Here is a 26,057-nt window from a genome sequence, read left to right as displayed (position 1 = left end):
GTTCTGGAGGGCTGTTTCACACACACAGTGTGATAATGAACATACTTTAGCTCCTGCAGGCCCAGGCACTCCTGCTGGTCCTGTTAATCCACGTATTCCTCTCTGGCCTTGATCTCCCTACAGAAACAGATGTCATACATACCAAAATATTGTGTTATCTGAAATTAATTGTAAATATCAATGAAACATGGCGAAGTGCTATACTGCAGCTGTTGCACGTAGGTTCTTCCCATAGCTTTCATTAGCAAGCCAGTTAATTCTGCTCAATAATTGTCCAGTTTGGGACTTTTAAAATTAAAACCAAATAGATTCCATCTGGAATTAACTGAGTTACCCATGAATACTACAAAAACAAAAAGCAATCAACAACAACAACAAAAAAAACAAAACCCAAAAGTCTTAAAGATCATATATACTCTTGCAGCTGAAAAATTGAGTAATTAAAAATATTGTTCAAGAAAACTAACCAAAACAGAAGATCATTTACTCAAAGGTATCTTTTTGCATTTAAAAAAAAAAAAAAAAAAAGGCCACAACACCCTCTCTAACTTATCAGTTAATGGTTTCAGTCAGAAAAAGACAAGAATACATAGTGTAAACTTTGTTAATTGCTAACTAGCTTTAAAAAAAAAAAAAAAAGTAGTATGTTCTGCATGGTATTTTATTAACTTCATTATTTTAAAAGTTGTTGTTTCAGGCTGAAACCAACTCCACAGCTCAACATCTCTACAAACAATTATTAACCTATTTCTTGAGATTTATTTAATTACTTACATTGGACCAAAGAAGAGAAGATCCAGCTAAGCCTATTCCTGGAGCTTTAGAATGTCTCCTTTTAGAGTGTTTACTTTAATAAGGCATTCTTACCTTTTCACCCTGTATTCCAACACCTGGAACACCTTCAGGACCTCTAAGACCAGGTAATCCTGGTTCACCCTGGAATGAAAAAAAAAAAAGCACTATCTCAGAAAACTACACAGATAACAGTGCAAGGTCAACTCAATAATTACTTGAATAAGCTTGTTAAAAATCACAGGCTTCTTAAAGTCATTGGAACAACTCCCACTGATTCAGTGGGCTCAGAATTTTCTTCCCATATTCAGAAGTAACTACTGTAAAAGTCTGTGTGGAAATGCATGAAGTAGCATATTTCCTAATTATTAACTGTACAGTCAACAAAGTACAGTTGGAAAGAGTATTGTAGTGAGATAACAAAGGAACAAGAAGAGAAGGAATGCTCACCCATATCCAAAGATTTAGGCTCACGATGAAATTCTCCACCAAGGAGGGATCTCTGGAAAGACCCTACCTAGTGGAAGTCAGCCCTTAAATAGGGTCTAGGAAGGGTGGAACCAGGTTCCACCCCTTCTGGTCACACACCGAATTGCCTTTGCCTGTGCCTCCTAGGCTGACTTGGTGTTTGCCGCAGGTGATCAATCAGTGGTTCAGCTCAACAGTTCCCATACAATGACAGAACACACTGAGTACATAATTAAAAACACGTGGAGTTTTCTATTCATCATCAGAAAGCTACTAAATGTTGCCTGTAGCCATTTTAGCAGTCTTATAAGCAGGGAATTTAGTGAATTGAAAAAAGCCATCTGTAAATAAGATTACACAACCACCAACATCCCCAAAATTAGAAAAGTTTCCCTAGAAAACATGGTGTTTGGTTTTTTTTTGTTTGTTTGTTTGTTTTGTTTTTTTAAATGTGCTACTTTTCCCCTAGTCCATGAAGATCTTCTCTTCTAGGTTTGGATATCAGCATAGAGCAAAGAGTAAGAATGCACAAAGGGAAGCAGGTGGGCTGCAGACAGAAATGAACCAACCTTTTGTCCAGGGGCTCCATCTTCTCCTGGAAGGCCAGGCAAACCTGCCAATCCTGAAAGGCCTGGCTCACCCTGACATCAATAAAAGTAAGTCTTTCTATTAAATGCAGACTCCAAATCAAGTAAATCTATTTTATTATTTTTTTTTTTTTAGAAAGGCTACTGAACTGTATATGTATATATAGGAACTGTTTATGCATATGAACTCAAGTCTTGTAGTTTTTTTCTTTATAATGACAACTCTCATTTATTAAAAAAAAGGAAAGAAATGTCTAATTGTTCAACAGTTTATTTCTAGACTTATTTTTATATGTCTACAGAAAGGACACTCAAGAAGCACAAATTCTCAAACCCAAATGAATAAATTCATCTATTAATAATATACCTTAGAACCAGGCTCTCCAATACCTCTTTCTCCTGGCACTCCAGTCTCTCCTGGCAAGCCTTGTTCACCCTTTAAGTAGAAATTAAGAGCTTTGTAACAAAAAAATACAAAAGCAAATTTCTGGTTGATTATATTTAAAGAAAATAATAGCATGATATTACCTGTAGTGTAATTTAAGAACATGATCACAAAGATTAAAAATCTCAAGATCCCTGGGCACCTTTTGAGCTGTCACCAAAAAGTTGCAGGTAGAAATGATTAATGATGTAAATCTGTAATTATACATCAACAATGTTTCCCACTAACAATTCAACAGCATATCTGAGCTCTTCAAGCAGTTCACTATTCTCATTCTTTGTACCAGTAGTAAAACATCCCTGTGTAATCATTTCAGGTGTAAAAGGAAATGCTCTCTGATGCTCCAAAATGCTCTACCTGGTGTGAACCTTTGACTCACTTTGTACCTTTAGTTCTCTGTACTGTTCTTGAACAGCCTGCAAGCATTCAGAACATCATCTGATGATGCTTCTTTTCAGAAAAATCACTCTAAACCTCCATTCAAAACACTAAGGTTAAACCCTTCTATTAAGAATTCTGGATTGTGCAAATTAATCAAGGTTAGATTACTGTGACAGTTCTCCTTCAGCAGTGGTAGTCACCATTCTATCTTGGACCATTCTTGACTACTAGAAACAGTAAATTCACAAAATCGGGCGAGAAAACAGGCAGCAGAATTAACAAGGCAGCTAATCTGTAAGCTATGCATTTTTTTTTATTTGTTTTTCTGGAAAATAAACACTGCACTGAGAATAAAAGATAGTCTTGAAATGTTGGTATTCTTTTATTTCAAGTTTATTTTCAACGTTTCAGAATTGATTTACTGCACCTGCCTACAACATGATGAAATTTCAAGACCAGATCAGGCCTCCTTTGCTGTGGAAAAATACCAGAAAAAGTATAGCTTATTGGCTGATATTAGTTACCTCTAAAGGTAACTAATATTTATAACTAGTATTTGTGACGAGCTGAGACAAAGCATAAAAAGAGAGCTAAGCCATAGGTTCATCAGGACTTTTCAGTGGAGTCAGAACTGCTTTACAGTTTAATAACTTTAATAAAGAAAATAATTTCCTGCAACTAATTCAGATGTTGAGCCCTTGAACAAGCATATAGATAGAGACAGACCATTTCTTATACAGAGAACACGAGAAAGACTTTTTACTTCATAAAATCCTCTAACCTTTGATCCAGGTAGTCCCTGTCCTGGTAGCCCTCTAGAGCCCGGAGGTCCTTTGGGGCCTTCCACTCCCTGAAAATATTATCTAATTAATTACTAAAAATAAAGCATATTCTGTTATTAGACATTTAGCTGTGGAGTGAGGGCAAACTGAAGACCATACCTTCTCTCCTTGAATTCCAATTCCAGGTAATCCTATTGGTCCTGGTAAACCAGGTGGACCAAATTCACCCTAACAAAGTGCAGCTGGTTAGTTGTATAAAGATACAGAAATAATCTGGGATAGCTCCCATGCTAGTCATGTTGACTTAACATCTCCTTAAACCATCAAAGCTGAGGATGTGACCTTATATCTTAAATATATGCACCTATTCCCTCCTGGTTCTGTTGCTGCTAACAACTGATAGTCATTTTTCCCCCCCCATTCTAAACCTTAACGTTCCCACAGAATCAGCTTTTTGTTAATTCTTTTATTTTAATACGAAGACATTTAAAGATGCTGGGAGAAGTTTCTGAGCATAAATTTGTTAACAAAAATACCTTGTTGTCTTCTTTGACTGACTTGCCTCACTGCACTGTTTGTAGTGAGTATCAAGGTTGTATTGTGCAGATTCACTGGCACTTTGCTAATCCCTTGATGTATTACTCACCTTTTCACCTTTTATGCTGATACCTGGAAGTCCACGAGGGCCTTTTGGTCCATCAAAACCACGGTCTCCCTACATGAAAAAAATAACATGTTAGCTATAGAAACACACAGCTGTTCTCTTTGAAGTAACTAGAGACAATACTCTGTCATCTCAAAAATTGAAATGAGGACCAGAAGTTCCTGGATCTGTTTTCTAGGATACCAAAGAGATTGTCTTTTTAAATGAGCGTGCTCTGCTGTTTGAAATTATTGATAAAGAGCCGAACAAGCTTTTTTCTCTTTTAAAACCTTTTTGCTCACTTTGATTGTTCTGGGTCCTGTCCTGCTTCCCTTCAAATCAATGTCAAAATCACAGCTGACTTAAGTGTCAGCAGGACTGAGTTCTGAGGCTAAACCAATTCCTACTGATTTATCTCATGGATTGTTCTCATTAAAGTGTGAGAGTGAAGATCTAGCTGTTACTAAGAATTTTTCCAGAATAAAGACAAGACCAAGTCATGTTATCATAGAAATGCATTTATAAATATCATTGTTTTTAAACATTCATTTACAGTTCAGCAGTCTTTAGGAAAATATAGATTATTAATAAGGAAAAAAGTGATTTCTTTAATTTCTGTTAATAAAACATGTACAGATTGCTAGCTTGTGCAGATTGCCTCAATCACTCAAGGCAATGAAGTTATTCCACAGATGGGCTTTTTCCTCTCCCTTACAACCAGTTTCAACCTTTTTTTACCTTTGACTGAAAAATATCACATGAACTTTTGCTTAAAAGAACATTCTTAAACCTGGTGGTTTGGAACACTTGCTTATATTTTTCATTTCACTGAACTGTGTTGCAAGTTTTTAGCAAAAATACTCTGCTGAAAGAAAGCAAATGTACAATTTGTTTTAGATTAAGAAATCACCTGCCTAAAATACATTGAAAACTGTAGATCTGACATACTTGGCATACACTGACAGAATTAGAAATACGTGTATAGACTCTGTTGATACATGCTTGTCTTCAGGTCAGATTTGGCAGTAAAAAGAACAAGTTTTTTTTTGCCAAATCAAGTGTTCCAGTAAAACTGGCAGAATTCCCCTTAGGCTAATTTATTCTGTTTGTCTCAAGTGCTCAATAGTTTCAGTAAGATTACACATTATTTCATAATTGTTTTCACTGCGCACTGTTACTGTGTGCTACTTGTTAGTTGCACTATTTCTGCCCACATGAATTGATATTGCAGTGGCAATACAGTGATTTCTGAACACACTTTCTTCAATTTCTTTCTGTTTTCATGGATAAGACCTGTTAAGTGAAAATAAGCCATCAACAGTGAGGCTAGGTAGCTTACATAATCCATAATACAATAAATACTGCATATTTTAAGAGAGAATGATGCTAGCAGCAGTCAGATTTTAACCCAGCTGAGTACAGTATTGTGCAAAGCAAAAATGGTAAGATTCTTAGTAAAGGAACAATAGATGCCTCCATCTATAAAACAAATTTGTTATTGTTTTCCCAACCAAAAAATCTCTGGTGGATGAATAAAAATGAGTGTACCTATAGCGTAGATGTATGGGAGCAAGGAACTCTTTGCTTTGTAGGGTTGAAGCTGTATCGCATAGCACTTAAAACTATGTTTAAAATATAAGAACTAACCATCATACAGTGAGGTGTTAAGAAGCCCACTAGGAGGCTTTTGTACAACATATTAAAGTCTACTACTTTAGGTTTTTTTTGTTTTTGTTTTTTTTTTTTACTACAATGAACACTTAACCAGTGCATTTCCTGGGAAAACAGTTAGAAGTCAGCTAAATTTGAAGCAGATTACTCAAGTCAAAGCCACATACAAGGCCTTGGAAAGTATCTGTTTTGGAACAGCTGTGTCACTTGTAACAAAAAGACAAAATGACAGCCAAGACAGAGTTTCACCCACAAGCTGAATTCAGCCATTTGATAAAATACAGAAGCCAGTGGCTGAGGTACTTATTAAGATTAGTAGCCTGTCATTAGTGAGAGCAAGGGTCCCTGTACATAAAAAAAAAAGCAACAACAAAAGGGCATAATTTTCATCTAGGGAACCATTTTTATAATAGTTCATGTTAAGACACAGACTAGAGGCTCTTTTACAATTACAGCTTCTTTCCTGGCTTTCGTTCTGCAAATAAAGTGTCAGGGGAATTAAATAACAGTTTTAGAGGTCCCAGAAGCTATCTTTCCCTAGATATTCTGTTCTGACCATCTGAATTCTCTGATATTTTACTGAATTAACTGCAGCTATGTTTTATTATTATTTAAAAGCTAATTTATCAGGTTCTCTTGTCTGCTGTGAACTCATTTTGGCATGTGCTCAAGTAATGATGATGTTTTGCTATTAGAACACTTCCACTGCAGTACCTTTGCTCCTGGAAGCCCTTCTCCTGGTAAACCTCGTTCTCCTTGAACACCTTGTGGTCCTGGAGGCCCCTGTTAACATAAGTATAAGATGGTCCAAAATATGCATTAATCAGTCAAATCAACAGCAGCACATTCTGTGTCATTGTAGGTTATAAGCATGTCTTTAGATGTCTGTATGTAGTTATAACCTGTTGAAATAATATAGTGATATTCACAGTGAATCACTGATGAGCATTTTGGCCTGCAGCAATAACAAGGCTGACAGTATTACTTCTCTGGTTACTTTTAATCGCACCGTATGTAGCAGCGATTCCTTTTCCTTATATTTCTGAAGTTTTTACTCCCTCCACTTTAATTTAGTTTCCAAATTGTTACTAATCCTTATTAATGTACCAGTATAATCATGAGAGAATGAGAACTACATTAAAGTCCATGCTGAATGAAACTGAAGAAAACCTATCACAATACAGAGATTTAATGGCAATCAGTGAAGAGAACAATAGCATGCTTTTTCTCTTTCTGAAAGCAGATCTCATAGAAGCACAAGGGGCAAATAAGACAATCAAACTTTTTAAATGAAAACTCTCAACTTGCATATATTCAGCCTGTTTCACAATGCTTTCCTGCATCTGTTTTGCTCCTTGAGATTGCATATACATCACAGAATGGCAGTAGGTTGGGCTTGGTTTACTCTGTAGTATAAATAGGCTTGAAAATTGTTCTGTATGCAGCTTTAGAACTATGCCTTGTTTTCAGGTAAAGCTAATTGCATGACATTCAACCATAAAAAGAACACTTTTTGTGACAAACATATTCACAGGTAAATTTTCTTAAAAATGCAAACTTTCAAAAAACAGTTTTTCTTATCACATTAAAAATAGATGTTGTGGCTAACAAAGGTGCACATCACAGACTGCTCCTTCCCTGGAAAGCAGCTCTTTACTCTGTACTATTAGTGAAAAGAGTCAGAAAGATATACAACATGGAATGTTTGTTTGGCATTGCATAAGGTGTTACTTTTACATTGTTCGGAAACTTAGATTATTAGAGAAGTCAAGGAATTGAAAACATCTCCAGTTTACTGAGGAAACTGAAAGTCAGATAGAATACTAAATATTGTAGAGCTAGTTAAAGAAATGAATGTCAACATATGTATGTATATATATATATATATATATCTTATTTACAAAAGCACAGATAAGTCTCCCTTTCTTTCCCACTTCCCCCTCTCCAAATAAGAAACAGACATACCAGAATTCCTGGCTCACCTACTCCAGGTGGGCCAACAGGGCCTGGTCTTCCTGTCAAACCAGCATCACCCTTCAAACAAAAACATATTTTGAAAATACCTTGTTTAGGAATTTGTATGTGTAGCACAAAAATACTCATCAGATATTCTGTACTTGCAAATATGGTGCTGTTGAATATACGAGTGGCAGAGAAGGTCTGAGCATCTTCAGACTTGCACAGCCCAACAGACACTGAGCTGGAGCATTTTGCAGCATTAGAGGACAATCACATTCTCCATTTACAGTATTAACTGGAAAAAATATATTTTGGGGCTTGAAGTTTCTCACATACCATAAAGTATATTATCTCAGCTGTCTCAGCTTTTGTTCTCAGCCTATAAAATACATAATATGGAAGAAAAAACATGTTTGTACCTTTGGGCCTGGCAGTCCTATTCCTGTCTCTCCAGGTAAGCCAGGTGGCCCAGGGAGACCTCTTTCACCCTATCAAAAGGATGGAAAAATAATCAGTTTGTTGTAAAAGAACAGATTTTGAAATTTCTTTTTTGTATATCTGGAATTTCAATTCATTGGTATAATCTTACACTTCTCATTTATCTTCTCTTTTTCATTATTCAAAATTCCTTTTATTAAGAGCATAGCTATTTTCTGTACCAACCAGAAATAACCAAATACTTTGTTTTACACGTGATAATACAGCTTTCAACCACATCAAGCTAGCATACTATTAACTACTGGCCAGCAGATACTCTAAACATGAAATAAAAGAATATAACAAAAAGATAATTTAGAGGTAAAGTTATGTAGCACAAGAATGGGCACATTTTGCATTATCAGATAATACAACATTTAATCTTAAAACAAAAAACAGCATCCATTTCCCAGTTTTTCTCCACAATGTTATTTTTCAGTAGCCAGAGCAATCAATAAACATACAGTTAATAGAGTGGCATAGCTAAGATGGTATTTTACAGGCTGTATAATTAACAAGATTACCACAGTAGAAAAAATGCTAAAAAATAAATAAAATGCTACCCATGTCCTAGACTCACAGCAGAGAACTCTAAAGGAAGAAATCTCCAGAGAGCCTCCCCCTGTGGCAGTCAGCCCTTAAATAGGGTGTAGGAGAGATGCAGCCAGACACCATCCGTTCTGGTCGCACAGCTGAATTGCTCTCACTTGTGCTCTCAGGGCTGACTCATTCATTGCCTCATTACTCAACAGTTCCCATATATTAGAGGATCCATCAGCCTTTACTGATTTATTAAGTTTTCTTTCTGAGAAGCAAAGTGTGTTTGTAACCTCTCTTAACAAAGTTAAAATGGACCCAACAATTGTGTCACCTTCTGATATCTTCTACTGAATATCAGTAAACAGGACTACTAATTCTCAACGACTGAATTATTTTTGAGAGTGTATAGTTTCAAACAGAGATTGTATTAGAGATCCCAAACAAAATTCCTACTTTGCGCTTACAGAAATAATAGTTGTAACCTGAAAACTGAAGAAATGCGATACTACACTACTACTAAAATTTATTCTGCAACGCTGCTATATTTTGTGTGTTTATGTAAAGGAACTGTTAAATCATGGCCTGAACCACTGATTGATCACCTGAGGCAAAGACTGAGTCAATCACAGGAGCACAGGTGAAGGCAATTCAGCTGCATGACAGAAGGGGTGAAGCCTGGCTACACCTCTCCTAGACCCTATTTAAGGGCTGACTCCCTTCAGGGAAGGTTCAGTTCCTGGAGATTCTTCTCTTTGGTGATTTTCTGTAAGCCCAGGAGGTAGGTGAGTGGTTTCATTTATTTTCAGTTATTCCTGATAATCCTTGTAGTTCTGTAATCTGTAGATACTGATCAAATGATGTCTCTCTGTGTATTTGTTGACTATATAGTGATGGAAGAACAGAGGTTGATTTGGACTCAAACACAATATAATGAGCAAAAAAATGCCTTTCTTAATAGTCTCTTAGAATGTGCAAAGTTTATGATCCACTAGCAAAGTTATATTCAACTGCATTCTCTACAAAAATGGTATGGGTTGCATTGGTGCCTTTCAGTGTTGATGAAGAGGAGAAATAAATATGGTTCTTGCCTTTGATCCTGGTAGGCCTTCAGGCCCTTGATCTCCAGTTTGTCCTTGTGGACCCTATTAAAACAGGAACAGTTTTAATGAGATTTTTCAAGATTTCAGAATGATGGAATTTTGGTAAAGATCTCAAGTTTGCAATAGCTTATATGAAAATACAAGTTGCAAGCGCTTCAGAACAGAAGCTATACTTTCTGGTACAAGCATAGGTTCAGTTACTCTGGGTGTTGGGGAGATAATTTGGTTGTCCTTTTATTTCATTATTATAAAAGGCAATCTATTGCTAAATCTCCTGAAGCATCTATTATGGGCTAAATTTTTTGGCCTTCAGTCACAATACTGGGAAGAAAAGAAAATAAAGCACTTTTATCTACTTCTACTAGGCTGTGAAACTGTTAATTCACTGTGAATGGGAAATAAATAACTTCAGTTTTGATGGGGCTGTATTTGCTGCAATCTTTGGGATCAGTTGTCTAGAGTGCTCCTCCAAATTGTTTATTTTGCTATTTAATATGATTTTGGATGACATGAGCTCAAGTGTCTCAAGAATTCTATGAATGTTGTCATGGTATTATTTCAGAACTTGGGATCCCAAATAACAAGGTTTTGTTGTTTTTGTAGCTCTGTATACATTTAAAAATATTTATTTTTACCTGCAGCCCTCTTGTACCTCTGGGGCCAACTGGACCTTCAGGACCCTGAAAAAGAAGTGGGGGGGGGAAAAAAGGATAAGTGTGTATTTAAATTCAGTCAAAATCACTTATATAACTTCATTAAGGTATCTGATTTAGGTATCTTATTACTAAAATTGACAAAAAAAAGCCAGGAGAGGCTCAGTAGTCAGTGAGTTTTGACAGTTTTTTTTTTAAATGAACTGTAGTAATCAGAATTCAGAGTAAGAGTTATACACCAAATATTAAAGAGTGGTGTTAGAGTTGCAAATTTTTGTTCCATTTTCACCTCTTGTTTCCTCTGAATACTACTTAATCTCTGAATATTAAGATTTCTTCTGCCTCTGTTAAAGTCAATTAGAATTTTACCATTGTTATAAGCAAACTCGGGTTTGAGCGTTAAGAGTTATTCCAGTGAAATATAGGAAGAGATGAGAAAGTTACTGAAAGTGGTGTTCTTTCTTGCTTTGGTTATAAAATTGTACATTTTAACATTTCTTCAGCTTTACAATCAACGTTTGCCTTACACCTGTCAACATGGTTGTTCAGGGAATTGTAGTTCTACATTTTAACTGTTTTCTGAAAGCCTAACAGTTTTGTGGTTACTTACTCTGTCTCCTTTTATCCCTGGGATTCCGCATTCACCTCTTTCACCCTTAAAAGGAACAGAGAGAAATGTTTATGATGGATACTGAGCATATTATCCTTATTGAGTGCTTTAGGTGAAAATGATGTAAATGTTGTTATTTTCATGATGTATTATAGCAATTGTGCTATAAGGGAAGGGAAACATACTCAGTGAGAGCTTGGGCAACACCAGGTAAGGAGATGTCAGTGTTCATCACTAGTGTTTACTGGAAATATAGCAATATGTGTAATAAATAGTAACATCAAATTCTGATGCATAAGCAGAATTTTTTACTGAAAGTAGTACCTTCTCTCCTTTGTACCCAGATTTTCCCTGGGAAAAGAAAGTAAAGCAGTTTTTAAGGATATATGACCAAATGAAACTATTAGCTGTTCACAGTCTCTAGAAAAACAGCATTTCAGATTCTAATGGATGATTACTATAGCTCTGATAAACATTACAACATGACTGTAAATACTACATCTATTGGTCAAGATAGATGCTTTTATATGTGTGATCAAGTCTTATGAAAATATCATTTAAGTCTGTGATTTTAATTATGTAAAAGCAGATCAACTGGAATTCATATTTCTGTCATAGTAAGAAGCATTCTAAAACAGAGTAGCAAGAAAAAAGTCACAAAATAATAAATATATAGTGATAAATAAGAACAAAGAAAGCAGAGTGATTCATATGTGAATAAATTCAGAGTCAGGGGCATTGGAACCTGTTTGTCAAATGAAAAGTTGAAATGGATCTGTAAAAGTGTAGGCAAACCATCAATTTCTGTTCTTAGATTATTATATTCAAGTTTTCCTCACTTTCTAGGAGTTAGACTGCATTTTTCTTGCTCACCCTTATGAGGAGGAATTATTCACTTTCTTTTAGCAATCATAGTGTTTTCAGTTCTAGTGTTAAAGACTCACTATCTTTCCTATTCTAAAGTTGTTTTTTGTTATTTTTTGTCTTGAAGTAAATTAATACTGTTAACTAGAGAAAAAGGGGATTAAAAAATTTATTTTTTACCTCTACTCCATCTTGTCCTGGAATTCCATTAAGGCCTGCTTCCCCCTATGAATAATCCAACATCAGGATCAGTGAAAGGAGGAAAAGATAACATTTTTTGGGCAAGCTGAGTAGATATCTCAGTGGTACAGGAAGGATACCAAATCTGTCTTTTTGCACTGTAGTGGTTTTATGTTAGATTTAATTGTTTTAAAGGATCTTAGTCATTACTATAGCAAAAAGGAGTATGCTGACTTTTAAAAAAAAAGTCATAGATGAAAAATACATGAGCACTACTAAGATAGTCTTTCTATATTAACAGTGTAACAAATCTTTTTCCTAAATCTGAAAAATCAGATCACCTTTGCTCCTTTCAGGCCTGGAGTTCCGTCATCCCCAGTGCGACCCTTTTTGCCCTGAAAAGCAACAGAATTCTTATGTTTTTAACACAATTAGACAACGTCTTTTCTAATATTTAGGTTATTTGCTTCCTGTATGTTTTTAAAAATATCTATCTTGAATTCCTGGAAGCCTGACTGGCTCAATAGACGAGTTTTCTCCTTTATTTTTGTTGTAAGTGAAGTTTGATTCTCCTCTGAACAGATGATAACATGCTTTTCTAGCTACTTGGTGGCTGTGTAGTTTTCTTCTGACCTCTGCACTGCTTTTTGTAAAAGGAACTTGGGTTCTCCAAGACATAAAATAATAACCATATAAGACTACTGTTTGTGCATTACTGACTATATTTTCAATGAAATTGTGCTGTACGGTGCAGGATAAAACAAGTGTGTATTTATTTTTATGCAGGTCAAAAGAGTGAGAATGGACAGATCTCTGCAGTTCTGCTTCAGGCTCTCTCACTGTCTCTTCATTTTTGGATAAGGAATGTGAATTGCTATGGTGCCGTAGTTTAATATTAGGGATACCATATCAGACTGTTCAACTAAAAAGAACCTTTTGAAACATAAATCCTTTTGAAATAAATAAGGAGGGTAAATAGACAATATAAGTCTCAATTGGCTGCTCGTAGTATTTCAGCTTCTTGGTTGTTTTTTTTTGCTTCCAGATAATATTTCAGTTATTAATGATTCTGAGTTGGGTCTGTTTACCTTCACCTGACCCAGTTTTCTGATTGTAACAGGTGAATTATTGTTTCACAGAGGAATATTCCCCCTTCCTGCCTTTTAAATTTTTCTAACTAATAAGAGCACCTCATCAGATCCCACTATAATTTTTTCAGAGGGAGCATTTCATGTAAGTGAAATCTCTCTGCACATTTCCTATTGTGACATTGCCATGCAGTGGATCTATGGATGATTGTACTGAAGCTTTAGCTTTTGTTTTCTTGGGATTAAGGTTCAGATAATTTCCTAGAAAATACAAATGATAAAATCTTGATTTATACTGTGTATTAGCTATTCAACCATAGGAAAAGGAGAAATGACAGCTACTTACAGCAGGGCCAGGAAGACCCCTCTCCCCCTTCTCACATTTACATATGGCAGCCTGGGGACACTTTGAATGAAAATGGTGAATTCAGATCAGTACATTTTAGTCAAGAGAAAACACATTACCTTTGATTTTAAATTCCTGAGTGGCTACTGTGAATACACAAGAAGTGATCAGACAGTTGTTATTTTTGAAAAGCATTTAAATATCTTTTGGTTGACAGTTTAGAAATCATCAAGTGTGGCCTCTATACTCCATCCCCCAAATCTGTATTGTTCCTACTCCTTAGACTGCATCTTGATAGTGCATCTTTACCTTCAGGTTCCTCACAAGGTTAGTTTGCATGCTGAGTGTCTGTGATTAGTGATCTGTTTTGTTTATTAGTCTATGTAGATACAGCCTAGACAAACTGAGTAAGGAAATATGTATCATTTTTTTTTCTCCTGTACTCCTACTATGAATATAGGATAGATCATAGTCTATCTCTAGCTTGATCTGTACACAAAAGATGGTATTACTTTTATTTAGTTAATGGTGTTCATTATGGTAGTTTATAATCTTCATTTCCTTTCATTTATAGTCGTGTGCTCCAATCAAACATCACTGTGGTACAGAGTTATGAGATTTTTGGATCTCTTTGAGACTTAAAAATTGTTACTTAATACAGAGTTTGTACAACTTCTGGGCTTGATTTGGGAGGAATAGTGTTTTTTATTTTGGTTGTGTTATTTATGACACCTCCACTCAAAGCATCTGCAAATATTTAATCATTGTTCTTGCCTGTATATCCTAGTTATTAGTAACGTATTCTCCAACAATAACATTTAGTGTCATGCAATTCAGAATTTATTTAGACAGAAAAATCAACACACCAGTGGAAATGAGTGAAAATCAAAATGGTTTAAGTTTTGCAAAGACTCGCAGATATGTTTCTTTGAACTGCTCATCAGAATGGACTTCCCTTGAGGTAACTGTTCTCTAAGTGGGACTAAAAATTTTTAGCAGAGATGTTGACCTCATTCACCACAAAGTGGCACTCGCACCTATGAATGCCTGCAGTCAGAGTGACACAGTGTGGAGAAATGGAAAAGTGCAATGGTGGAACTTTGTTTTCATTAGCTCTTTGATGCAGAAAGCTAGTTAGGGGCTAGAACTGCAACACATTCTTAACTTGATGTCGTATTTTCTTATCCACTGAGTCTGCTGGATGACTTTCTGAAATACATCAGCAAGTTCTCACTATCCTCATGCACTGTTATATTTCAACTATGAAAGCAGGAGGAAAAGCAAATGAAATTAGATAGTAAAGTAAAGCTTTGTTGTGAACATACAAATTCACATGTTCTACTTGAGGGCAATCCTACTGGAGTTCATATATTACCACATTGTTATGCTATCAGTTTTGTTGAATTTTATGTTCCCAAAACAACAGTGAAAGTCCGCAGGAATGCTGCATGGGCTGAATTACTTACTTTTTCTTCAGACAGATCTTTCTGCAAAAATAAATATTGGAAACATTAGAAACTTAATGTCATAATCCAGTGAAGAATACCAATAGATGTGAAAAATAATTATTTCAGCAGCTATGTAAAAAGTTAAGCAATTAACATAGTAAGCAGCATTAATTAAGCTTTAATGAGAAACAATTTACCAATCTCTCCATTCAAAAAAAATTTCAATAATTTCATTTCCTATTACAGATTAACTGCATTAATCACTGACACCTTGCCAGCCCAACTTGCTACAATTATAATGGTAAACTGATGTAAACCATTGGAGTTAGCTAGGTAGATGGGATAGCATACTTAGGAGCTATACTGCTGTATTTTAAAGTGGTGCATAGTAGCAGCCCCCTGGTATGAATGAATGATATATATTCTGCAGTTGAGAAAAATCAGATTTCTTTCTGATGTGTTCCTAACAGTATGTATATATAGAATGAGAACAGTAAGAACACCTTAGGAAAGATTTAGCTTGGAGTATATTGCTCTTTGGTAGTTATCAAATTAGCTCAGATAAAAAATATCTTTGTAACAGATCCCCTTGAGTCGAATTCAGTTCCAGATTCAGTATTTTGAGTGGCAAGATCTGAATAACATGGAGAAAAAACAAACCTGTGCTTTGGCATGATGGCTTTATTAATAAGTGCACATGAACCCATAAGTGGGCCTCTTTAAACTGTAAAAAGTACAGATTTTTTTTTAATAGCATTAAGCATTCAAAACTATTGGGAGTAAGATTTTTTTTTTTCTTCACATTTCTCTAACAGTTTGTAAACATTAGTGTACGTACCATTTCTGTGAGAACCTTCTCCACAGTTCCTTTCTCCTGGAGGTTGGAAACAAATCTGGATGCTGGGACACTGGCCAGGAGCCGGAGCTTGGCAGCATTGCTAGGCTCTTCAGCTACTCTTGTCATTCCCATTGTGAACAATGTAATTCCTTGGTATTTAGCATCAGCTGTAGCTGCAAAAATATCTGGGTTTCTTGGATGGTCAACTCCATCAGTGAAGAGTACAGCTAGTTTCAAACTACCTGGAGTCCCTTCAGTCGTGAAGAGTTGTGTAAGGTTAGTAATAGCATAAGTTGTGTAGGTACCATGACCTATGTAGGTGATAGGAGCAATGTGGGATTTGAATGCTTCAGGACCTTTCCAGTCACGAAAAGTTTGCTCTGCGTAAACAGTGCTGCTGTACTGGAGTAAGGCCATCCTCCAGATAAGGGTCCGTCCAGAACTAAGCTGCAGACCTTTCATTTGGTCTACTACTTCCAAAACAAACTTTTTTTGCTGTTCATGATTATAATGCTTAGCGCTTTCCGAGCTGTCCAGTAAAAAAGCAATCTCCAGAATGCAGTCTTCATCTAGAATAAATAGGTAGGTAGGTGAGTGGAGGGTTTTAATAATAAATCTTGTTCTATCCTTGTATATATTTTTTAGCTTTGAAGTTGCGAGTTAAATTATGGAAGTTTTGGAAAACACCTGAGATAACAAGTGTGAAACTGTTGTGAATGCAGGACATAAAGGTTGAAGAACTTACTCCTGAGCAGACACACCAAGAAATAAGAAACTGAAAGTGAGGTAATGTTATGCAATGATAAATGTTGCTATGATATTTATACACATGTTCTGTCTTCATGCTGGTTACCAGAATGGGGGCTGGAAAGATGAGTCATCTACAGGAAAATGAGTGTGACAGAATGAGATGCTGGATAGTGATTTAATAGAGCTACATTATGTCACTTAACTGACTCTTACGTCTAGTGATATGAAATTCTAAGAGCAGGATCTGTACTGGTGTACACTGGAGAATAATAATTTTATGAACTACCAAATGTATTACTTCTATATAAATAAAGTTATACAGGTTACTATTTTTGAAGTGACACTAACAGGCTACCAAACATATTAAAAACAGGCAAAAAAACAATAAAGGCGCATTATTTCCTTTTATAAAATATGTAAGGACAAGGGAGAGAAAGGAGTAAAGAAATCAAAGTGCAAAAATACAGGGCTTTAAAATGTAGCTAGCCATGTAGATCTGAGTAAAGGAATCAAGAAGAAAAAAAGCTTTAAAATAACAGTAATCACCTTGATCACTTAGGTTGGGATATTTTTCTACAGTATTTGACAGAATGTGTTTAGTTGTATGTCTTCTCAGTCCATATCTCTGTTCTTCACTGAGATTTTCTGCTGAAAATTCATGTTCAAGTATCCACAAAAGCCACCAGAATCGGAAGAACATTACTTACTTGGTTTCTTTTTCCTAAACAACACAAATAATACAGTAGTGTAGTACAGCAGTGCAAGGACAATAAAACGTTCAGTTTTGCTTAGACAAGTTGCTTAACAGACTGTATTTTCAAGTGTAGTCCCTAAAAATGAGCTGATTTTATTTTCTTTAGCTAAGAGCTTCTGCAAAAAAGGCAATGAATAATAAATGTATTAGAGAGATTTTCAGGTGTAGTGCATATATTGCACTTCATGCTGGAGATGGATATTTTAGAAGCATACTTCTCTCTTGTTTCCTGGTAGTGTTTGTACAACCAGCACTTCTCAGAAACCCTAATGCTGGCTGTGTTCATATGGTTGCTGAGTGAATTCCAAGTGAAATTCACAGGTGTTTTTTAAAACCTGCTTTGCCTGGAGCTGGTGCATAAATACAGAGTCAGACAAAGTTTTCCTCCATTCTCTCCATTCAAGAATCCTCTGTACGGAGGGTCACCTTGCTGAGACAATGCTCCTGTCTTTAGTTGTCCTAGAGAGGGCATCTCTCCCAGTCATCTCTGCGGCTGCTGTCCCACCATGCATGTACCTACTGTACAAGCCTTGGGATATGGGCACAGAGTGCTGTACTACCTATACCTGGATTTTTTCCTTCTGCAGGGGGACCTGTTTGTCCTAGATTCAGAGACATACCTGGAACTCACACACTGCTTAGGACTGATAAGTCAGTTCTGCCCTGCTGCCATCTCCCTGCTAACACTTCCCAGCTAGTTACAACACATAGCAAAAAGGCAGCTCAGTGGCAAGAATAAACCTGCCAGGGCATGATCACCTGAGAGGAGTCCCTAACACAGCCTGGTCTGCAAGACTTTTCTTCCCCTTCTAGTTTGTGGCAGGATTTGTGGTATCCCTACATGCTGAGAAGACAGAAGGACCCTTACCTTGATGCTCCAAAGTATAAGGCTCTGCAGATATGCAGCGTGCTGCCCTGGATGCTGTGCCAGCAGTGTTGTCCTGCTTGTGTTGGATGCTCTGTGAGGAGAGGATGGAAAAGTAGGATTGCAAGCTCCTGTGTGAATTGGTGTCATGTGTCAGGAGGGGCCAGCAGAGGAGCAATAATATCCATTCCCCTTTCTTAGTGCCCACCCACTCATTTTTCTCCTCCCCAGGCTATGCATGTGTATCTCAGGTTTACACCTCACACACCCCACCATCCCTACAGCCTTTTAAATACACAAGAAGCTCTTGTGCGTACTTGCAAACTTACGGGTGAGGACTGCTCTCACTCCAACATACTTTCCTACCTACCAGCCTATGTCAGTTGCTGATGAGATTATCCATCATGAGGAAATCAAAAAAGACAGGCCAGTAAGAAAGCAGTGCAGTTTCTTCAGATGACACCTGTTCTTTCAAAAACTGTAGTAGAGACCAAGGATTCTGACAGACACTGTGATGCCTTCAAAATCTAAGCTAGGTGACTATGCCTCCTGAAGGCTCTCTCTTCTGCCAGTGTTAGATAGCAGTTTGTCACCTAATTCTTCAAATATAAAAGGCAGAAAGCTTTTACAGTATGAACAAATTAATCACACAGGTTGCTCTTTTACATATAGTACATCTTTTTCCTCATAAACCCATAATATTCTACTTGCATGCATATGAAGACTACTTGATTCTAACCATTGTCCTCTCCTTAAGAGTCTGCCAGTTCAGCCCATTTTCTGTATGATAGTCACAAACAAGGAGTCTGAGGGGCTTTTCCCTGTTTATACTGATATTTTTGGATTTTGGTTAAAGCAAGAAATGAAAAGAAAATTTTTTGCCCCTTAGGGAATAAAGTAATGTGGTGTTTAGCTGAAATAGATATAATAAATCTCACATAGCTCCTAAATCTTACTGAGAAAAAATCTAATTCTAGCAAGAAAAAGCATGTTAACTATGGTTGGGATTGTGTGTCTCCCATTAGGATAACATTGTCATTCTTTCATTTTTACTGCTAATTCTTACCTCAAAACATAACTGGCAAATAATTTCTAATTTATATGACTATTCTACTTGAATGTTTTGTAGCAAGTTCTTGGCTTCAGGATATTTCTTTTTATTAATGAGCAATGTTTAACCTGAAGATTTTTTTTTCCCCCCAGGTGCAACTTCAAAAGCTTAGTGGGGCCTCTGTTTTATAGCTGGTTGTGTGGGATGTGTGGTGTTAGTCTGTCAGAATTCCAGGTATGTGACATATCATACAGTACATTTCTAGACTTGCAGTCTTCTGAAATTGAATGTTCTCAATACAAGCAGTATTCTTACAATGACATTTTATCAGAACCTAAATGATGCAAATGTGAAGTGTGTATGCATTGATGCAATTGAGATAACTCTTAAAAATGAACAGTGAGCTTTTTTGTCTCATTTACTACAAACTTTACCAAGTTTAATGTTTACCAGTTTAACTTTATCATGGCATTACATCATTAATATTTTAAAAATAGAATAAATGTCTTAAAAGCTATGATCATGAACCGTAAAAGGGAAACATAAGTAATATTATGCCCTCTTTTTTTTGTTTCCATTACTACTATATAGCAGCTTCAGAGCTCCATGAATTTGCAGGGCCATTTTGAAGGAATACTGAATGAAGAGCAGTGGCTTGGGGAGGCCAGTTCCTGTGGTGGTAATGTGACTTCTTGCACCATCAGCACTCCTCATTGTCACTACCTAATAGACAGAAGGAACAGCAAGCTTAACTCTTCCAGACTTCTTACCTGGCTCTGTCCCTCTTCCCTGCCTGTGAGTACAGCTCTTACACGCTGGTCTACCTCAACTATGACCACCTAATCCATTGTTCAACAAAATTCAGTGAATGCATTGGTTCTGTTAAACTGGACTAACTACTGTTTTTTAGCATCATTAACATTAGAATAACTAGAATGTGACAGTGCCCTGACTCATCCTTCTTCAGCTGTCCAACAAGCTTGCAACAGAACTGGAGAAAGAAGTAATTATGAGATAACGTTCTTAGCAAAATACTATGCAGGTATTTCCACACACTAAGGGAATACCCAGACACCAGGGAGCAGTTTTTGAGAGCAGTATGAAGCAGATGGAACACACTTCCCTTTTACCTTTGCACTCGTGGAAGCATTTTGTCTCAGTGATGCTTCTGAAATATGTTGTGTGAATAACATACATTTCTCGTCTGCTGTGAACTGTTAAAAATCTGCACATTTCACACAGTCTTCTAGTGTTTCATGGCCTCAAGACAGTCTTGCCCATTTAACCTGCCTGGATTGTGCTGTAGTAGTATTCCAGGAATACTTATTTCATTATACCTGTAAGTACATGACCATTATGCTATTTAACTTTAACTAGTAAAATAATGAAAGTGTGCCATTTACAATATCTTGAATTCTGATATTAAACATCAGCGTTACAAAGAATGTGGTTCTCAGTCCCTTAACTTGTATCACAAGTGTGAATTTTAAGAAAAACAGTTGAAACATTCAAATATTCAAAGTTAATAATAATAATAAAAAAAAAAACAAAACAAAAAAAAAAACAAAAACCAACAACCCTAAATCCAACTTCACTGAAGATTGTATCTGAAGAAAGATAAAATGGAAACCAGAACTTGGCCTTCTAACTGCAAAATGTGTTTTAGCAGCTTTGGCAGCCCTAGATGCAGGCTGAGAACATTGTCTTGATAAATCAACTTGTAGTTGTGGCTGCAGTTTTTAGACATTCGTCATTTGGACATACATTTGTGACAAAAGCTGATTGTTCTGTATGAAAAATTATGTCATAATGGCATAGCCTTATAAAAACCTGCTATGAAATCCTGGCTGATGTGAAGGTAGTGGCAGAACTACTGATGCCAGTAGAGCCAGGATTTATCTTTGCTTTTTGTACAAATCTAGAGCATGTAATGAGCAAGACAGCTGTATTGTGTTTTCATCTGGACTCATTGCCGCAGAAAATGCAGTAAGAAAGGTTTTTGATGTCAAAGAATTAATCTTTGTGCAGATTCTAACAAGTTCTGATGACTCTTTGTGACAGGTGTGGTAAGCACAGCTGTCTCCTTTACAGATGGTATTTACCTGTCTCTCCATTTTCTCCTTTTTTTAATATTCTTTGGAATTTTTCAGATGGAGACAGAAAACTTACTACTCTCTAATGAGACATAGAAGAGAGGATGCTGTCTTCAGTATTTTCACATTTTATCTCTATGCAGTACAGCCAAAATGTCACTCTGGGCATAATCTACTTGTAAAATCAATATGATAGCGTTTTGAATATTTTTCTTTCATTTTTAATTTCCCTCTCTAGGAGGTATTTTCTGCCTTACTGCCTGAATAAGTAAACTTAAGTATTCTTGAGCAATGCTCACTTTCAAGATCTGGGGCATTCAGGCTTACAAAGGAATGAAAGCATATGTATACAACAGTGCTTATACATTTTTAAGATACTGAATGTTGACTGAACGTTTACTAACACCGACTGTTTGACTAAATCAAGAATACTCTTAAAATTGAAACAAAAGGAGATCCTAAATTTTTGATTTGCTGTTTTGGTACCAATGACAAAGCTCCTAGGGAAGTAATTACTTTGAATTTGCTGTTGCATTTGTTACTACTTGCAAAGTATACTTTGCTGGAGTATTCTACCTACCTAACATTCAGCAGCAGGGTAGCTGCAGCAATACCCAACTGTTACACTACTTCTTTCTGATTACAGTAATTATGTTTCAGGGTGGAAGCTCAGGTGGAGCTGTAGTAGAAAGCAGATGCTTTAATCTCATGTAGCACATCGAGAAGACATCATCTGGCATTTGCAAAAAGAATTGCTCTGCTGGAAAAATGCCCTGTAAGTTACAGCATGTTACAGTACATAGCGGTGCTCGTGCTGCGGTAGCGGACCTCGGAGCTGTGAGCGCGCCCTGTGCCCTGGCGCTGCACCGCTCCGCTCCGTGCAGTTGCCGCCTTCCTGCCCCTCAGTTGCGCGCGGGAAAGGCTCGTGGCTGCGGCTCAGCCCGATAGGCGGTAACAAAAAGGTTTAACACCTGAACCCATCTGCCTCTTGTTGCCTAAGCCTCGTTTGAGTGCAGAGCTGACCCAGCTGCAGCACCTGTACGTGCACGTGGCTCAACGGGAAGGCCTCCCAGGCTCCCTCCATTTAACCTGAGGAGAACATGCCTACAAGTGGAGACAAGGGGTGTGAGGGGGTGAAATGGCTGACGGTCTTCTGAAGCCTGGTGAGGATCTGAGTGGATTTCTGTGTCCGGCTTTGACAACTGCTGTACAAATCATGACGTTAATGATGGTGGGTTTTATTTCAGTAATATTTTTGTTTCAGTGAGAGTTCTATTTTTGAGTTTTTATGTATTTTGTGTGTAGCTATCAAATAATTGTGTTATGTAAGTTGTGTACTTGTTACCGCAGTCACCAGAGAAGAAAAAACTGGCAAGGCTCTCTCCTGTGATAAAATGATGTATTCTGTTTCTTTAACAATGCACAACAACATTAACGTTGGTTTAAGTGAAATCTATAATAGGATACCATGGCTTTACTAGTATAAAAGTTAAACCTTAATAGTATATGTAAACACAACTAGAAGAAACAAGTCTCAGCTTTCTGTTTCATGGTAAGAAAATCAACAGAAAATCAACTGAGAAATCTGAAGGTTAATATTGACTTCAGATACTCTGCTTGCTACATGAAGCATAGATATTTAAGGTCAACCATAACCTGAATGGTATTTACTTAACTCGAAGGCCTTACCTCTGAGTGAAACTCTGCTGCTTTATCTCTTAAGTACTTTCTTAGATGCTTTTTGTGCAAATAAGCAGAGCAGCGCTCTGAAATCTTTCCTCAGTTCAAGCTGAAAGAGTTCTTGTTGGATACTAAAGGAAAGAGTGGGATGTACCCTGTTTCCAGAGCTGTTGTAGGATTAGCTCCGAGGCAGTTGGTATCTAGATTTCTTCTAAGGCCTACGTGTTCTGCAGTATGATGCATGTGTATTTAACAGTTGACTGGTTAGACATTTTTAAGAAAATAAGTTTATATATCGTACAAGTTTTTAGCTGGTTCATTTTTTTTTATTTTGAGTTTTTTATTTTGAGTTTTTTATTTTGAGTTTTTTTAAGAAGCCGGTAGGTATGCAGAGAATCAATTAGAAGATATGACCACTGGGGGTCAGTCTTAAGTCAAGCATGAACGGTTGCAGGACTGGTTGACTGCAGAGGCATGGTTTGAGGTGGCTAGCTGAGCTAGTTGTTGGTATCAGTACTCAAACCTGCATACTTGCTTTACAAAAACTCCAGGAAATTGAGCTGTCATGTACGTGTAAAAGCTCTGTAATTGCAATCAGCTTGTTTCAGAAATCTTCCTCCTTGACCTGTGGAATGCTATCATAAATCACTGCAGAGAAGCTGTTGGTCTATAATGTAAAGTATGCTACTGGAAGTGTCCCTGTATTGGACAAAAAGAGAGCAAGAAAGATCTGTGTGAATAGAGTTTCCTCCTGGAATGACTGAAATATAAGCTTTGTTAGCCAAGCCTGATTAGAGTATTTACTGACCAGTGCATGACAATTTTCTTTGCATAATAACAGTCCATTCTAGAGTTAATCTCACATTATAGACTTTCATCTTTCTCTTCTAAAAATGACTTGAAAAGCCTAGGTTGTTCTGTTATATCCCAGAAAATAAAGTGTTGTTTTTTGTTGTTGTTGTTTACTTAGGACACCACAGGGGTCCTCAAAAATTAGTACATGAGCTTTGTTAATCTGTTAGTGAATGGGGTTTGGAATACTGGTGATTCAGCTAAAATTGAAGTGTTGATTCAAAATATTCTCTAATTTTATCATGGCTAAAGTAGATCTTGAATCATCTCAAAATATTAAGATTTCCAGAAAAGAATAATTACATTTGTAAGAAAAAAGACTTAAGCATGCTTAAAAAATAAAAAAAATCAGAAGGTTTTCAAAATGAGCAAATTTCAGTGTCATTTTTCCTGTTTTTGAGGAGATGCAAAGGTAGCCTAACTGCTGGCTCCTCCCCCAGTTTTTTAAATTACCTGCATTTATTGCTTACACTTTCAGGAAGTTTTCTTGCCCTGGTTGAAATGCTTTTGAATAGTCATGTGGTGATAGCAACAAAACTGACAGGACTGGGAAGGAACATTTCTGAGTTCAAATTAATACAATTCCAAGCACTGATTTCTTATGTATTTGATGTTATATATTGAACTGAGATAACTTTGAATACATGCTGACTGAGTATTAAAATGGCAAGGTACCTTCCATGGGCAACATCTCAAACTATCTTCATTGTATCTTTTATGTTCTGGCTAGGCAGTTCATTGACGTGTCAGCTGCAGGTATATATCTTATAAAAACAATAGTGTGGTGGGTATTTATTTATTTTTACACTGCTGTGTATTCATTTGTAGAAATTAGAGATGCTGGAGATGCTGTGGGACAGAACTGCCCCCAACAGTCTCAAAACTCACTTTCATAATGACATTTTCTCTGTGCCTGTAAAGCTGATTATATTATGAGGTGATGCTTTTAGGTGGTAGGTAGGAGGATTGGGAGTACATGTGTGACGTAAGGTTAGCTTGAAGAGAGCAGTGGTATGTTTTCTGCGTGCTTGTGAAGCCTGACCTAGACAAAGCAGTAGCCATTTATAGCACCTAGTGCTTGTGGTGTAGCATAAAGCGGTGGATCTTGGACCTTTTTACCCCAAGAACATCTTAGGTATGTTGATTTTCAAATGGGGTTGGCCTTTTTGGAAGGTCTTTAGTATAGGGTCGTATATGGCAAGTTAAAATAAGAAGCTGGTGTATGAACAGAGAATGGTAGTGTGAAAGTTTTAGTTAAAGAAACAGGCTACAGATGGAGTTAAAACTGTAGTCAAAACTGCTGAGCAAGTGGCTGTTGCTGTGGGTGAAAGGCCAGCTAAGTCACTCTTGGATTCATCCATAATTGTAAGCTTCTGAGATGCAACCAGTGATTTTGTCTTAGTTGCTCTTGCCATGGACCTCTTGCATTCCTTTTCTTATGCTACTACTTAGTTTTATTGGCCTGGAGTAGAATTTATTAGAGTTTCATATACTTAGTGTGCTATTAGAAGGATTTAAAAATAAAAAAAAAGTGGGGAAGAAAGTGAAGTCACCTATCTAGAAGTGGTTGCTCCTGGTTCCGATCATTATGTATTACAAAACATGTTGTTACATAGTTAGGATGGTTATTCTGCCAAATGAAAGCAAGGAGAATTTAGAGAGTTTGTAAGGATTTTAATGATAGGTTGTTTGTTTGTTTTAATACTGGGGTCTTCTTTCTGACAATCTTCACTGTGTCAGCTATTCAGTCCATTTCAGCCCTGTCAGTAACGGCTACTATCAGAAAGAAGATAAAGTCAAGAAGAAAGAAGTCCTTTGTCAAAGACCAAGACATTAGTTGTATGGGATATATTACTATTTTAAATGCGTAGTCAGTCATGCTATAGGCCTTTCTGAGTAGACTCCTGCTGTCCATGTCTGTTGCTTAGATCTGTTAAATGTCACCTGAGAGAGCAGGAAAAATTTCTTCTCCTCCCCTCAAGCCCTTTTAGCCATGGATGGCTGAAGTAAAGACCACTTCAAAGGCAAGGCATGGATTTTATTTTCCTACTAAGCTCTGCAATGGCAGCAGGCAGTAGCCCTAATTTTCCCATTTCAATTAGATATTATGACTATGCCTGGTACTCTTCATACTTGTACA

The 26,057-nt window shown here is 36.7% G+C and overlaps 1 protein-coding gene and 1 long non-coding RNA gene across 3 annotated transcripts in view; one reads left to right on the top strand and one right to left on the bottom strand.

Annotated features, from left to right (window-relative positions):
• LOC140254879 (uncharacterized) overlaps positions 1-17,322 on the bottom strand; it is a 29,867-nt gene extending 12,545 nt beyond the window's left edge. The window contains exons 1-20 of the mRNA XM_072341983.1: positions 17,169-17,322; positions 15,873-16,441; positions 15,053-15,073; positions 13,587-13,646; positions 12,494-12,547; positions 12,153-12,197; positions 11,433-11,459; positions 11,109-11,153; positions 10,481-10,525; positions 9,834-9,887; positions 8,148-8,216; positions 7,735-7,803; positions 6,484-6,552; positions 4,102-4,170; positions 3,615-3,683; positions 3,455-3,523; positions 2,215-2,283; positions 1,830-1,901; positions 868-936; positions 46-117 (exon numbers count right to left, since the gene is read on the bottom strand). Coding sequence (XP_072198084.1) covers positions 46-117; positions 868-936; positions 1,830-1,901; positions 2,215-2,283; positions 3,455-3,523; positions 3,615-3,683; positions 4,102-4,170; positions 6,484-6,552; positions 7,735-7,803; positions 8,148-8,216; positions 9,834-9,887; positions 10,481-10,525; positions 11,109-11,153; positions 11,433-11,459; positions 12,153-12,197; positions 12,494-12,547; positions 13,587-13,646; positions 15,053-15,073; positions 15,873-16,441; positions 17,169-17,322 — 1,770 coding nt within the window. The remainder of the gene's footprint in view (positions 1-45; positions 118-867; positions 937-1,829; positions 1,902-2,214; positions 2,284-3,454; positions 3,524-3,614; positions 3,684-4,101; positions 4,171-6,483; positions 6,553-7,734; positions 7,804-8,147; positions 8,217-9,833; positions 9,888-10,480; positions 10,526-11,108; positions 11,154-11,432; positions 11,460-12,152; positions 12,198-12,493; positions 12,548-13,586; positions 13,647-15,052; positions 15,074-15,872; positions 16,442-17,168) is intronic.
• On the top strand, positions 9,491-22,077 carry LOC140254880 (uncharacterized). 2 transcript variants are annotated; one of them, XR_011904335.1, is made up of 5 exons: positions 9,491-9,523; positions 16,518-16,658; positions 19,445-19,526; positions 19,884-20,087; positions 22,046-22,077. It is a non-coding gene; the product is annotated as an uncharacterized lncRNA (long non-coding RNA). The 2 variants fall into 2 exon arrangements; XR_011904334.1 differs by having other exon boundaries at positions 9,491-9,527.
• The last annotated feature ends 3,980 nt before the right edge of the window (positions 22,078-26,057 follow it).

The sequence above is a fragment of the Excalfactoria chinensis genome, chromosome 7 (assembly GCF_039878825.1).
Source record: "Excalfactoria chinensis isolate bCotChi1 chromosome 7, bCotChi1.hap2, whole genome shotgun sequence".
NCBI classification, from domain to species: Eukaryota; Metazoa; Chordata; class Aves; order Galliformes; family Phasianidae; genus Excalfactoria; species Excalfactoria chinensis.
This window is presented reverse-complemented; position numbering and strand designations above follow the sequence as displayed.